Raw genomic sequence first — 16,105 nt, 5'->3', positions numbered from 1 at the left:
TTTAGTTAGTGTGTAATGTGGCCGTTTGAGCATGAACAACATCTACAAAGCTACGATGCTCAAAGTTCAATGCAAATGGAGAAACTGTCATTTACAGAAGTTGCTTTTTAAGGCCTACAACTAACGACTGGTAGAGACTACAACGAGCTACTTCTCAGGTTAGTGACATCAAAAACCCTGAAATTTACATAAACCCTGCCCTAAGAGGAAGAGTTGTTCTAGTAGTGTGTTATTGACATGCTGTCAAAACGCAGTTATTTTCACCCAGATTGCAGGGCCTCTTTGTTCAGGCTTCCTAGGGACGCTGGACTTAGGGAGCAATGGGGGTTTTTTTTAACTCGGTTTCTGAAAATTATATTCCAAATATGCTGCACATTTTATGGAGGACTGCTTCCTCAACCTATGCGAGTTCAATGCTGGATTTGCCCAAAAGCTTGTCCTCAAAGATGGAGCAGTTAAAACTATAAAAGCAGAAGCTACTGTTTATGGGCCACAACCTGTATGTATGTTTTATTCTTTGTTGATGTGCGTTTCAGTAATTCAGTTTCTATATTTAATTTTATGTTGCAGTACGGATAAAATCTGGGTCTGACTCGGGCTAAAATTGATAAAATTGATTGACGCTGTTGTTTAGAATACACAGAGAGCGCATGAAACTACCTGTTATGGTAACAGGTGTGACGTTTCCGGACAACGTGCACTAGGCGGTTAGCAAATTACAACACACTGGAACAGCTAACCAATCTGAACCCATTGCGAATTTCAATGTTACAGTGCACCCGATAAACACAATCAAGCCTTTTAAAAAAAGCCGGCAGACCACCCCTTTAATTGAAGAATCACCTATCTGCTTCATAACATGCATTTTATCAACAGTACATTACTATGGTCTAACACTGTTATAGGATCTAAGATTGTACATGCATTAAAGTTTATTTATATAAAAAATGAAAACACTCTGGTACAAAACTTGTGTTTAATCACTGTTTACATAATCTGAACACCATATGAGGCACTGAGATTAACAATATATTTATGCCATTTGTGCACCTCAAGTCAATATCAAAGACACACACACCTTGTTTCTCTTATTCTCTGATCTCTGCACTCTATTTCTGAAGTTCTCATCAGCCTCCGGGGTTTGGGCGTCATGTCTTCTCAAAGCCTTTGAGGACAAAGTGTACAGCAGACATGGAAAAAAAAAAGATTAGCAGCCTTTCGCTAACCTCCCCTACTCCACTAACTAGCACTATAAGAGATGGATGGATGGATAGATGGCTTTTCTCAATCCCTTGGAGGAAATTGAGCACTTGTGTTTTTCTGCAAGAACAAATGTGGTTTAACTATAGTACATTATTTATTGGCTTAATTTGTCTTTTTGGATCAAGCATATGTAATGACATCAGCTGCAGGTTTGCAAATGTACTGGCATTTTCAGCACTATTTGAGGTTTAGCACGTATTTAGGTATTTGTCAATTAAACACACATATACTTGCAAATTAATTTAGTAAGAAAGCATCTACAAAGAATATAAGTGTAATGTGCACATGAAAGTAAAATGTATTAAGTAATAAAAGGCAAATTTTTGTTTATTATTGGGTAGGCTTTTTGAATATGCAAGCATATAATATAATAATACTTTCAATATAATACAACTTTTAACAATTCCCAATAAATAATAAATAAATAATTAGTGAGTGGAGGTCTTGTGCAAAACCCATCACCACAATGCTATATTCTGTTCTCTAGATATGGTTTATGTTTTCTCCTTCAATATAAGTCTGCTAGGGTTTTTTCACTCATTTTGTTGTCCATTAAGCAAAAAATAATAAATATCACAATTCTGATTGTGTAGAAATGTAATGCAACCTCATTCATGCCTACAGCACAAAAAGCGTAAACACCACTAAAATTAAACTGATTTTACTGTATATTAACTGGCACCAATTAAAGCCACAGTGTTTGTTCCAAAACCATAACCCTTAGTATAAGCAGTTGTAAATAAGGCAATGCTTGCCTTAGAAAGCACCACTTATTAGTATTCAGTAGACCACTGATTGCATTTATATGAAAAACAATCAGGCAAACTTATACTGGAGTACATTTAATTCACTTTTTCAGATTTTAAAGTAAAACCCTTTAAGTTGTAATGGTAACTGACATACATTATGTGCCACATGCCATTACCATTTAATGTGAAAACCCAGCATGTGTGATTCCAGCATGCATATGGAGTGCAAAATGAATTTGCTGGATGTGTTTTTGTAAGAAACAGCTGTAATGCTATTTATCATCAGAATGACAATTTATAAGTGAGATGCATAATTATAGAAGAGGAAACATAATTAATATGATTCATTTTATCATAGAAAGACCACAACTCAAATAATATCACATTAAGGTGCTGCACAGCCACAAACAATACAACTAATGCCATTAAATCATTGTCTTTATGTTAGGTATGTGTTTTGAGGAAGCATTCCACAGTCTAAAATCACTTTGTGAAATGCTGCAGTGACATCATTCACTGCTCTAACAGCGGTCTTGATTATATGGGTGTGTAAAAGAGCGGTACAATGTTTTTCTTAACAGCTCTTTGGTGACTAAGTGTTTGTTTATCTGTCCTGATTTGCTTGTCTTGTTTGTTTCTCGTAATTTCCCAACAAATGCATTATTTCTGTAGGCCTAAGGCACACTGCCTTTTCATTAGCAAACTGCAATGGAGAGAAGATGCAAATTAGGCTCCATTCATCAGTCACCTCTCAGATAAATAGGGCAATAGTTAATGAATGGCAAACACAGGCAGATACTGCCCCCTGCTGGTAGGAGCACAGCATGAACTTGCTCTAAAGTTTCTGTCAGATCATTGGTTTTAACAATGATTTCCCCCTGATAACACATTAAGCTGAAATGCAGAGACAAATGACAGCAAATGAGTGTTGTGACAAAAATAAATTGTGAGTGCTTTACTCCACTAAAAGCATTGTGCCGGGTTTACAAAACAAATTATGCTGAAATGGGGTGGGGGCTACAATGATTAATGTCCTTAATAAATAAACTTCAGCTGCCCATTCAATGAGATTTTTTGCAAAGACTTGCAGAGTGACAGGTTCTACACAAAGCCAGGAACAGTTTGGTGAACATATTAATATTATCAACAGTTTTGGAATAATAGTGTCTATTTCTGATTTATCTTTATTATCTTACTATGGAATAAGCTTTAATCACCCAACAAGAATCATGTGGATGTTCATATATTAATGTATTTGGGTTTCCTACATCAGAAACTTGCAAGAGTTCTTATCAAGTTTGTGGCTTCATTAAATGGTCATTTTGGACTGGGGAGGGAGCTTATGAGTTTTGAAGTTACAGTATACAAGTGCATCTCAAAAAAGTGAAATTTTTATATATTGTAGATTCATTACATATAAAGTAAAACATTTCAAACGTGGTTTTGGTTTAATTGTGATGATTAGAGCTTACAGCTCATGAAAGTCAAAAATCCAGTATCTCAAAATATTAGAATATTTCAAGTTTGTTTATTTATGCACTCAATACTTAGTCTATCAACATAAAGGTGCTCCTTTAGCACAAATGACAGCATCAGTGAGGTGTGGCATGGAAGCAATCAGCCTGTGGCTCTGCTGAGGCACTATTGAGCCTTCAGCTCGTCTGTATTGTTGGATCGAGCAGCTTGGATTCTGTGCCTCTCCAGTCATCCTGCAGACTCCAGACCTTGATTTCCAAATGAAATGCAAAATGTACTTTTATCTGAAAAGAGGACTTTGGACAACTAAGCAACAGTCCAGTTCTTTTTTTCCTTGGCCCAGGTAAGATGCTTCTGACGTTGATTCTGTTTCAGAAGTGGCTTGGTAGCCCTTTTCCTGAAAACGTCTGAGCGTGGTGACTTTTGATGCACTGACTCCAGCTTCAGTCCACTCCTTGTGAAGCTCTCCCAAGTGTTTGAATCAGCTTTGCTTGACAGGATTCTCAAGCTTGTGGTCATCTGCTCCGGGTGTGTGTTCACTGCTGTGTGTGTGCACGTTGGATGGGTTAAATGCAGAGCACGAATTCCGAGTATGGGTCACCATACTTGGCAGTATGTCACTTCACTTCATCCCTGTTGCTTGTGCACCTTTTCCTACCCAATTTCTCCTTTCCAGTCAACTTTGCATTTAATATGCTTTGATACAGCACTCTGTGAACAGCCACCCCATTCAGTAATGACCTTCTGTGACTTACCCTCTTTGTCGAGAGTGTCAATGATTGTCTCCTGGACCATTGCCAAGTCAGCAGTCTTCACCATTATTGTGGTTTCAAAGAACAAGATACCCAGAATTTATACTGTAGGGATGGTCATTTAATGAAACTCAAATGCAAATATTCTAATATTTTGAAATACTGCATTTTGACTTTCATGAGCTATAATAAAAAAAAACTTTTTTGTAAATTGTAAAATATTTTACTTTACATGTAATGAATCTAGAATATATGAAAGTTTCACTTTCATATATAAGCTACAAAAAAATGAACTTTCACTATATATATATATATATATATATATATATATATATATATATATATATATATATATATATATATATATATTAGATGCAATTGTATTTACAAGGTAAATCAACAACTTTCAACTCAGAATTTTAAGGAAAATTTGATCTATAATGACATGATCCCTTTAAAATATTAGCAAATAAATAACAATTTGCAGTTTGCATTAGCTTAATATTCTACCTCCTGCAGTTCACCAGACATGCTTTTTGGCTTCTCTCTGTTATGTCTTTCAGAAAGCACCTGTTGCCCTGAGCGCATCTTATCCTCGATCTCCTGTAGACGTCTCTCCACCCGTAATGAAACCTAAGACACGTCACACAAGTCAAAATTGACTCAAAGTGCTGTTGGACCTTCATTAGGCTCAGCTGGAGCAAGGTGCTATTATTCTGTATATCATGTTCTGTACAACAGGTATCTTTAGAAACTTTATTCTACTTGCAGCAAGACAGAAGAGAGGTCTTAATTTAAGCCCAGCATAACAATTGCATTATGACAGGAAGCAAGAAAAATGGTCACAGGCAGCAAGCAGCTAAGATAAATAAAAGTGAACAACATGCTATGTAACATTAGCAGCACTTACGGGTTCTTTTTGTGATGCCTTTATGTGGCCTGCAAAATTCTCCAATGTCTTCTTGCTTTCTATGTCAGTCCTTTTGAGGGGCAGAAAGCACAAAACATAGTGTGTGTGTGTGCATTTTCACACAAGGTATTTATTATCAGCAATAAACAAGATGCTTTTGGACAGGTTGAAACATTAAAGTACCTGTCTCTTCTCCTGATCTCTCTATCAATGTCATCACCCATCCGAAGCTGATCACTCTTCAGGTCTCTGAGGGATTGATGCAATGAGTGAATCTGAGAAACACAGGGAATTGGATTATAATGTAAGTGGTGCTTGCTTGTGCTGGGGTGTTGCGGATGCTTGCCATAGTCTTGCCATGCTATGGCGTTTCTAAATAGTTTTGAGTAGCTAGTAGAACATTATTTTTGAGGTTGCTCGGGTTGGTTACCAAGGCATTGCTAGCTGTGTATAGATGTGGCTGCCAGCCAGACGCTGGAGATTTCCAGAGTAACAATCTTTATTAACAATAAACCAAACATGAAGGAGAGTGCTAGAGTATTCACACAAACCACACAATGTGTCAGTGATAACCGACCAATACAAAGGAAAACACAGGGATATACATACATAAGGGAAAAGCAAGCTATACAACAAACAATATGAAAAACAGGTGATAATCATGAGTAACTATAAAACAATTGAGCATTTCAGGGTTTTAAATCCCACATTGTTACAGGGCTACTAAGCAAATTTAAAAATAATTTACCCTGATAAGGAACACATTTAATTCATCTCATGTTATGATTTGAGCGCAATTTGGAACATATACAAATTAATACATTTATATTTAATTATATTTATGTATTGTATATCTAAATATTAAAATAATTACAATAAATGAAACTAGGAAAAAAAATACTGAATAACTAATGCCTACTAAGCCTACAGAACAAATCACAGAATCACTAAATGAAAACTAAATGTATTATATTATATTAGTACTAGAGTACAAATATGACAACTCTTTTGAATTACAAATCACAGCATAAACTGTAATCCATACAGAATACACACACAATAAAAAAGGCAGAAGTGATGTGTGGTGATTAAGTTATCATGCAGACATATCATTAAACAACAGCCAAGCTGTCAAGAAATATGTTATCCGATGAAACCATTTGTGGACTGTGGAAAAAGGTCAACATTCACTCCCAGACACTGTCATCATGGCATGGATCTTGTGTGACTGAAGAACTAAACCAGAGATTTAGGCTTGTCGGTAATACAGTACATATTGTGCAACACTGAAATGTGGCAACCAGTATAATGTCTGCTATAAATTTTATATCAGCAGGATGTTTTTAAAAATCAGACACCAAGCAACGGATTCTATTTTGTACTCTGCAAACTGTGATTCCTTCATTTTAGTGGAAACGATTTAGTTTTGAAATGTTCATGACAGGTGTCTGCAGCTGCAACTTGCCACAGTGACTATAGAATTCAACTTATGTGTGTTCATATTGCATGTATATTTACAGAAGCCTGTCTTACATTGTAAATTTAGTCATGACTAAACATGTTTTTAGACTGATCCAGCAGAAGCGTATGACCATAACCCATTTAGTCGAGACCACAATATACAGCACAACCTTGACTGTCTTACTGCTTTTACATAACAGTTACTACATATTAAATACATACATTTTATTAAAATGCTATTCTAATAAGCAAATTATTGTGCTAGAAGATATCTAGAGCTAAAGTCCCTGATGTAACAAAGCGATGCTATGCAACATTAAAAACAGTTATGGGAGCTGCTCTGAGCTTTGCACCTAACAATGCCTTTCAGGTGTAACTATACACACAACACAGCACATCCTCAATTATCTATTTTTATAAAATGGTTACAACATTAAGAAATATTATAAAATTAAAATTAAATAAAAAAAATAAGAACAATTATTTTAAGCAATTTTGTTCTACAATGTTACACCTAGATAGTTATTAATAAATTAAACAGTGCATATAATGATACACATTTCTGATTGGCCAGCTACAAACATGGCTTAGACAACCATATATAATTAACTAGTATTTACTATACGCATTTCCGTAATTTTTTAAAGATCTTAATTTGCATTACATTTTTAGGGCTGGACATATAGCAATAAGCCCCAAGAAGCCATGGTGATAATCACAATACTAAAATTCCATGACCAAAAGAACCTGTTCTGGTATCTTTTTTTTTTTTTCATCAAAAAGTAGCCTATATGAAATAAAAAAATAAAATGAGAAAGTTTGAGTAATTTGAGTAGTATTTAAGTGGGTTATTTAAAAATATGCATGACTACACTATACAATGTATTAAACAATTTTGGGTTGAATAGCATGCCATCTCGCTGGGTCTCCAGGGCAACACAAACCCTATCCAGCAATTCAAACAAATCTGGGTCGCAGATGCAGAGTCATACCTGCTCTTCAGCTTGAGTGAAGTCTCTGAAACGCACAGCAACAGATCTAGACCGTCTTCTGTTACCTGTGCTCGCACTGCCATAATCTCTTAGAGGCGACGTGGGGAGGTAGCGCCTCCTATCTACAGGGCAAGAGACAGATATCTGGAACTTACGTACTGCTTACAGATATTGTCTGTGTCTCATTTTGAAGGCTGTGCCCTCCAGACAGTGCATTTGTTGGCCACATAGGTCATGTCAAGACAAGTCACCTTTACAATAGTGCCATCATCCTGCTTAATTCAATTCAAATTTTCTCATTCGATGGTTCAGTCAGTGCAGTCAAAACTGACACTGAAGATGTCTTATTTCAGAAAAGTAACTATTATCAAATTTACTGTTATTCTTCTTGAGCTGTAAATTATTGTAATTTCTTTCTTACTTTGGAATGTAATGGTCACTTCTCTGAAATGAGGCAGCTGCAATGATGTATGCGGTTGACAAATGCGAACTCAGGAGGGCGCATCCTTTGAAATGAGACAGTTTTCTCAAAGTTAGAAAGTGAAATGTAATTTTATGTAAAATGTATTTTAAAAAGTACTTTTAGCAGGAAGAGTAAAGAATATACTCTGCATAATGTATTAGTATTAACTATTACAAATAATAAATGTATTGACAAGCTTCCACCATTTTAATCAGGCAAGCAATAGCTTGTTCAGTACCTGTGGCGCTGCCATCTTCCAGGTCACTGGTGTGCAGTGTGGAGAGGGAGGCACTCCAGCCACCAGTGGACCTCCTCAGCTGCTGCGTCTGCAGATGCTGGATAATACACATGGCATGCTCTCAAAACAACACCCTTATCTGAAATCAGAGACAATCCCATACCATTTTGTGCACCAATACTCACTGTCGCCATGGCTTCAGCTTGGTCATCTGTGTGTTCCTTATACTGTCCCAACATCCGATCTACTTTGTTTAGATTTCGGCTTGTATCCTGCACAAAAGCACAAGCTTACATGTTAAAAGACCCCAGCGTTCCCTGTTCTACTCAGCAGAGCCGGCATTAACGTGCAATGAATAAAACAGCTTACTTGTAGAGTGTCTGCTAAAGTGTCAATTTTGTCTGATATGTCTGATACATGAGCGTCCCTGGGAAACCCGCTGTCAGGCCTCGTTCGGCGCTTTCTGACCCGCGATCGATGCCCCGTGGGTCTGTCATAGGTGTCAGATTCACTGGAGGAGTCCATGCTGACATGAGCCAAAGGATGAAAATAAAAACAGCACTAATCTGAAATCAGAAACCAACTTCACCAGTCCTGACACATCTGTTTACCTAGCTGATAGACGTGTGTAATTACAACTGGCGAGAAAGTATTCCGCTTAATTAATGTTTAAGGCTGATTATCACTGGTCTAGTTACTGAAATCGTAAATTGTATGTAACGTAAAAAAATATGCAAACACTTGACTGGGCACAGTTTACGTTAAAGTATCAGGCTAGTTAGCTTCGTGCTTACAGATTTTTTTATTAAAAAGCCGTGTCCGTATGTAACGTTATAATATATTACCAAATCACAAAATTGTAAAACTACAAAAAAAAAACCGTACATAAAACTACCCCTACCCGTGTAGCCAGCAGTTTGACGGTTATCTCGTGTGATCAATGTAAGGCACCGCCATCCTCTGCTATGGCAACTTAAACTGACCGCCTAACAGGAAACAAACAAACGCTATGAATCATGGGAGTTGTAGTGTTGACACTCACGCCGCACCTGTCACGTTTCAGGAAAACTGATTTAAATATTATGTTTTATTTTATAAAAAAGCAGTGATGCCGGAATGATTACAACGAAGCAAAAAACAACAACAAAAATATTTAGATTTTAATAATAATATTTTTGGCTGATGGCACTCACACAACACACACACACACACACATATACTTTTTTCGTGATTACACTGATCAACGCAATTATTAATAAAAGAGAGCCGATGTTGCTTACAACTATTCAGTTCCCATAGAAACCGCAAGAGCGCATCATCCGTCCGCCTCACTGACAGCCTCTCTCGCTCTCACGGACTCTCACACTCAATCAAGTTTGAGCTTTTAAAGTGCTGGTCAATGTTTGTGTCACTATTTAATGGTCCAAAACCGAGTGAAGAGACTGCAGTTTTCCAGCGGAAGAAAATAAATTTATTCTTTATATCATGGCGCCAAATGTGCTGTTGATGTTGATAATGTTAATTGTGTGTGTGATGGGATATACGAATTCATGCCCTCATAACTGCGAGTGTTCCCAATGGAAAGCCTTCGCCGTCTCATGCATGGGTATAGATGTTATTCCAACGTTTCCCCCAATGACAGAATTCTTGTAAGTATTCATTCTTTTTTCTTTCTTTCTTTTTCGTGTTTGTTTTGTTTTGTTTTGTTTCGTGTTTGTGTGCTTGTATTATGCCTTTATGAACAGTTTGGCAGTTTAGAGAATTATCTGAACAACATTCACAAATCTAATACACTTAAGTGAGAACCTCAGATTATTACCACAGAGTGTTATTTCAATTTAACCAAAAACAACAGTGAACAATTTATTAATTGGCACAGGCCTATACATATATAGCATGCATGAACAATTAGCAATTATAAAAGTTATAGCAATTATAACACTTAAAACACACACGTAGGCCTGTGACGTGTTAGGTTAACATTAAAAAGAAATCCCATGACATTTCTTAGATAGATACTTTTGCTTTCTGCTCTATTTAAATGTTCCTACACTCTTAGAAGAAAAGGTTCTATATAGAACCTTAAAAGGTTCTATCAGGCGCTACATATTTGGAACCCCTAAAAGGTTCTATATAGAGCCCTTTTTAAGGGTTCAATCAAAAGAACCCTTTAGGGGTTTAGGTTCTATATAGAACCCTTTAGGGGTTCCCATCATGGGATCATTCTTTGGATTTAATTTTTGTTTTGTTTTAATTCAATTTTAAGGCTTAAACAGCTCATATAACGAATTTATCACTAGAAAAACTCAAATATCCATAAGCATAACACATCAAGGTTTTGTGTGATCATTTAAGACATTTTTATTAGCATTTACTGTGACAAGCAATATATAACACAGCGATTCATAGCGCAACAGTTACAGAGATTAACAAATGCATGTTTCTTTATTTATTCATACCTTAAAATATTAAAAAATATTTAAAAAAATAATAATTTTTACCTGTCTAAATAGCACTCTCCGTTTTAGAAATATAGTTTTTTTTTCAACCCCCTCCACCTTACACCCATCCAACATGTCAGCCACAAATATATGTTGATTGCTAAGAAACCACACAAAAAAAAAAAATACAAAAATAACTGAATGGAATGTTAACTTGCACAAATAAATAAACTTACAGTTAACTTACAAAAAATTATCATCATTATTATTTTTTAAAGAAATACATAAGTAAAGTTAGAATGTGAAAAGTTTGTCATGAAATTGTACTGTTAATAGTACTAAATAGTAATATTAATGACACTCTTATTTTGCATCTCACCACCAGGTCATTACCCTTTACCTTAAATAAATGTCAAGTATTTACTCCACATTCTGCTATAAACCGAGTAGTCTGCCTTTTTTTTTTTTTTTGTATGCTGCAACTTTCCCCAATTCTGTAACCCATGAAAGATGGTGAACCATATGTTTCTGAAAATGGAGCTAAAATACTAACTATAGTATTGTTTTTAAATTTATAAGCATTAAATATTAATTTTACATTCAGATAAGCATTTAAACAATAAAAACAAAGGACCTACGACAATTTCAGCACTGGGAAGGGCTAAATAGTGCTGAGTGATGGCTTTTGGATGCTCCATACTGAACAAAAAGTAGACAGCAAACAGATACTTCTGGCATCTCTGTTATTGGTCAGTGACGAATCCATTTTGATGCTAACTCTCCTTGCGATGAGTAAGCTTGACATCCTAAGATGGGGATACAAGTCAGAGAAACATTTATTAGACCTATGAGAGTATAGTACAACAAGAAAAAGAAAGGCATATCTCACAATTAAATAAAACCTTAAAACTTACTTTAGTTTGTGTGGTGTTTTCATCTGTATGTTGATGAACAAACAAGTAATGCTGCACTCCAGAGTCCAGACCTGCAGTGACAGTGCAAAATATTTATTTATTTATCAATCAATCAGAAGAACCTGCATGATAAAAGGTGGACAATAGAAGAAAAAAAAGTTATCAGTAACTTCATATTAGCTGATTGATGAATTTCAGTTGGTACTGTGAGGAAAAATAAATAATGTACCTTTTGTGTTATTGTTTTGCAGCAGGTTGGTCATGTTTCCTCTGACTTCCACTTTTCAACACTTTGATAAGCTGGTGGTAAAACCTTTAAAAGTGCTCTCTGAGTTAGATGAACATCTACAACAACCAAATACAGCGTGTTTAGAATATTATACAATTACTTCAGCACAACAAATAATTATATTTTACTATACTATAACTGCAAACACCAAATACTCACAGTTATCCACAGAAAAAATGGAAACATCTCCATCAGCTGCTTCTCTGTTTGTTCTTCTTGGTGTTAATTCATGTTTATAGGTAGTCGACGGTGATTTGACCGAAACTTTGTTTTATCTTTTCCTATAATATTATGTATAGGTCCAATACAATCTACAGGGCAAAAAATAAATAAATAAAATTACGTTAGACTATATCATGAACTCTCGCCAGCATTATTAATCAATTCACAACAGTTTTTATCAAGATACTTTAGGGATTCATGTTAAAAATGACAAACCTCCGGGATAATTGCACAGGCCTGGACAACGCGATAAACCACCTTTCTTCTTTTAGCTTCTTGAAATAAACGTGTAACATTAGTCTAACTAAAAATGACAAGGGTAATTAAAAGTAATTAAAATAAGCTCAAATGAATTCATTTTCTCACTTACCAATGTAACCGTCCTTCTCCCGAGCACTGAGCGCAGTCAGAGCACCGTGAACCGTTGAAGTTTAAACAGCGGCGCTCGCGCACTTTTAAGTGGTCACTCTCGTAAGAGGCGCACGACTTAAGCCAAGTTCACACTACAGGACTTTACACGTCGGCAGATCGCTGTGCCGTTCAGACTACATGACTTGATTATCTGTCTTTTAGTCGTTGTGGCGTTCACACTACATGACTCTATGAAAATTGTCCGCAACCAGGGGTTACACACTACACAAGCGGACAACAACTCTGTCACCCAAATTCAAATTCAAATTCAAATTTTATTTGTCACATACACAGTCATACACAGTACGATATGCAGTGAAATGCTTGTACAGCAGCCAGTGACCTTAAAAAATATTAATAAGAAGAAATACAAAAGAAAATAAACTTAACTAGTAAATAAACTGTACAAATAAGGGCATAATAATAAAAAATAAATATATATATATATATATATATATATATATATATATATATACCCAACTACTCGATTCGGTTCCTAAACCACATTTTGTCATGAAAACACGCGAGAATTGACCGTTCGCAAAGAGCTTGATTGACAGGTGATCTGACTAATCAGAACATGTATATTATGTGCCGCCGGAAAATATGTAAATGCACATGCCCAGTATCCGCAGCTGTATCTCTTCTAGCCTTAACTCCAAATCAGACAGGAGTAGATTAAATTCGGTGGACTTAAAATGGTGTGTTCTGCGGTTGAAATTAAACACCTTCTGATGTTTATTCATGTTCATTCCGTGCATTAAGTAAATATGAAAAGACGATCGGTTCACGTATTTGAACTGAGGCAATACAGTGATCTGTCACGACTCATTGAAGAGCCACAAAAAGGTATTTATTGTTTGAATTTATTTAAAAATAACTCTTTTAAACCTTGTTTCATATCAGCAGTAACCTGCTCTGTCTTCTCTGTTGGTGTGTGGTCAGTTTCCTCTTTGCTCTGCAATGTGTTTTTCACTGCGTGAGAACATGATGTATAGTGTGAGTGTTTGTCAGTCATGGCAACAGTAACTATTGGTGGTTAATAAAAAATATAGCAGCCAAAAGCCTGTGAAAGAGAGTGAAAGATGCTTATGTGCAAAAATATAAGCCTTTTCTTTAAGCGAAGTTGCTGCTGGTTTTCTTCCGGTGACCTCAACCCATGCCTTCCTCTTTCATTGGCTGTAGCTCATCACGACACCTGACACCACGTGATGTCGAGTCGGCCGACCGGTCCAGATATTTGGCATGCTAGATATTTGTTTGGCGTCGGCGAGCATCTTTGATGCATCGTTGTGTAGTTCACACATAAAGATCGCGAAGCGCCGATCACCTGCTGATTTTCCCTCGATTACAGCCCGACCTGTCGTCGAGTTCGTTAACTTGCAAATTGGGCTTAAATTAGGCTTAAAATCCTGTAGCGTGAACTAGCCTTTAAATGCGCCGCTGTACAGACGGGACAAAACTGATCAGCGCATAGATACACGTTTGTTTCAAGTTGTTTGCCGATTATGTCAAAGATCATTTTATGCATCTGTTTGGAGGGATGAGAAAAGCCTTTTAGAATCTAAATGAAACACTGAAATGCGATATGTTGCTTGTCAATAGAAGAGCTGCACGGCATCTTACATGACATGATAACTAGAACTTGCAATCATGTTAGTGTGCTGATTAAATAGAAGACTAGTGTGTACCTGTTAATAAATAGGTCAAACTGTCCAGATTGCTATACACTGCTAGAACATATGTATTTCTACCAGATCAGTTTGTTGGTATAATAATAGGTTGATTCAGTGTAGATGTAAATTTTAAGTTTATTTTCTTTGGAATAATGGTGTGTCAAAGTAAAATTTAAATAAAAGCACAAATATAATGTAGTATAATAATTTTAAATAGCCTAATGTGTAAATATACATAAAGCATAGTTTAGCCCAAAGAACCCTTTTGTGGCAAAAAGGGTTCTTTCTCCTTATATAGAACCTTTTTGGCATAAAGGGTTCTTTGGAGTTGAGTATAGAACCCTAGGGACGGCCCTGATCAGCCCTCTTGTTGTTTTGTAATTAGTCTACACTGAGAGATTAGCAAGGGAGGTCTTGAGAGGTTTAGTTTGAGATGTTGAGGTAAATTCAAACCTCTTATCCTCAGCTCAGTAAATCGGCACCATCCCGCCAAAGTTATTCATTTAGAACACTCATAGTGACTTAGTTAGTTCATTATTAGATGTACTAATAATACTCAAACTATCTATTAATATCTAAAGGTTCTAAAATGATCCCATGTGTTGTATGATAACATGTTGTAAAAACATACTGTCTAATAGCAATAAAATTTTCTTTCATTAACATAGAGTACAGCACATAAGACCAAAGACTATAGAATACCTAAAGCCCGGCTCACACTGTGCGATTTTGGCCACGATTTGGTCGTCTGAGACAAATTTTGAAAATCCTAAAAGATTCCTATAATCCTAGGCTAAAATCGGTTGTCTAGATCGCTGGTTTGACATGTTCACCGACAGCCGATTAATGGCCGTTGCGATCAATTTTTTCCTCCAATTAAATTCTGGCAGTGTCAGAAGATTTCAGACACTTTCCTGCAGTGTGACATCTCCTACGACGACCGTCAAACCAAGAACCAATAGGAGCACTGAACTTGATGACGCAATTAGCGCGACAACTTCAAACTTCAACTTCGTTATTTGTAAAAACAATATATGTACAAAGTAAAGTTTACTTAAAGTTTATTTATTAAGGGGCCGGATGTTTAAACTCGAATAACAAAATTACCTCAAGTTCGCTCTGTAGAACTGGAAGTCCATAAAGTGCTCTTTTGCCCAGCTATGACTTGCTCCACACACGTCGTCTTTTTTTTTTTTTTTTTTCTTTTAAACATCAAGGCATGTAATTAATAAAACTAACGCTAGACATTGCTGTTGTTTGCTAGCTACCATTATAGCGAGAGAACGCGGGTCACGTATTGATGACGTAAAAGTCCAGACAAGTCTTCTTGAGTACGTCCGTTTTTGTCGCGTCTTGACTGTCGTACAGTCTGACATTAAGACAACTGAGATCCTACAGTCTGACATGGGGATCATGTTCGTACAGTGTGACAAGCAACAATCGCAAAAGAAAGAAAGAAATTCAGCTTTTCTATATATTGCTGTGCAAGGAATTGTTGTTTACTAAAAAATCTGTGTTGTCTTCCATGTTGGATTAAACCTAAATGATGATAATTTTGGTGTTTTTAACATTCTTGATAATACCCTTTGATCAGACATTTTTACTAATTTATTTCTGTTCCAAGTATAGTGGGGTATCAAAATCTAATGTCTCTGAAAACACGCAGAATTGATAAACTTCACCTTTAACTGTGGTAAAATCACACATATTATCTATCTCACTCCATAATGTACTTCATCTTTACATGGTAGGAAATTACTGCCGAGATCTAATTTTTTAAAAGGTCAACACTCACATTTACTGGTTAAGAGGACACTGGTGACCTCTGTTCTGTGCCTCATGCCATGC

General features: G+C 36.2%; 2 protein-coding genes across 5 annotated transcripts in view; one reads left to right on the top strand and one right to left on the bottom strand.

Moving 5' to 3' along the window:
• The window catches only part of LOC306880133 (centrosomal protein of 128 kDa-like), a 120,363-nt gene extending 111,061 nt beyond the window's left edge, over positions 1-9,302 (bottom strand). The window contains exons 1-9 of one of the 4 annotated variants that reach the window (XM_079433458.1): positions 9,206-9,288; positions 8,674-8,870; positions 8,490-8,576; positions 8,305-8,401; positions 7,604-7,725; positions 5,334-5,425; positions 5,151-5,220; positions 4,751-4,873; positions 1,079-1,165 (exon numbers count right to left, since the gene is read on the bottom strand). In XM_079433458.1, the coding sequence (XP_079289584.1) occupies positions 1,079-1,165; positions 4,751-4,873; positions 5,151-5,220; positions 5,334-5,425; positions 7,604-7,725; positions 8,305-8,401; positions 8,490-8,576; positions 8,674-8,829 (834 nt within the window). In that variant the 5' untranslated portion in view covers positions 8,830-8,870; positions 9,206-9,288. Of the gene's footprint in view, positions 1-1,078; positions 1,166-4,750; positions 4,874-5,150; positions 5,221-5,333; positions 5,426-7,603; positions 7,726-8,304; positions 8,402-8,489; positions 8,577-8,673; positions 8,871-9,205 lie in introns of all 4 variants that reach the window. The other 3 variants (XM_079433457.1, XM_079433459.1, XM_079433460.1) reach the window with 3 other exon arrangements.
• Positions 9,303-9,819: 517 nt separating this feature from the next.
• Positions 9,820-16,105, top strand: part of tshr (thyroid stimulating hormone receptor) — a gene marked incomplete at both ends in the record, with an annotated part of 63,479 nt that continues 57,193 nt past the window's right edge. The window contains one exon of the mRNA XM_079433170.1: positions 9,820-9,953. Within this exon, the coding sequence (XP_079289296.1) occupies positions 9,820-9,953 (134 nt within the window). The remainder of the gene's footprint in view (positions 9,954-16,105) is intronic.

Source organism: Barbus barbus (assembly GCF_936440315.1).
Source record: "Barbus barbus genome assembly, chromosome: 14".
NCBI classification, from domain to species: Eukaryota; Metazoa; Chordata; class Actinopteri; order Cypriniformes; family Cyprinidae; genus Barbus; species Barbus barbus.
This window is presented reverse-complemented; position numbering and strand designations above follow the sequence as displayed.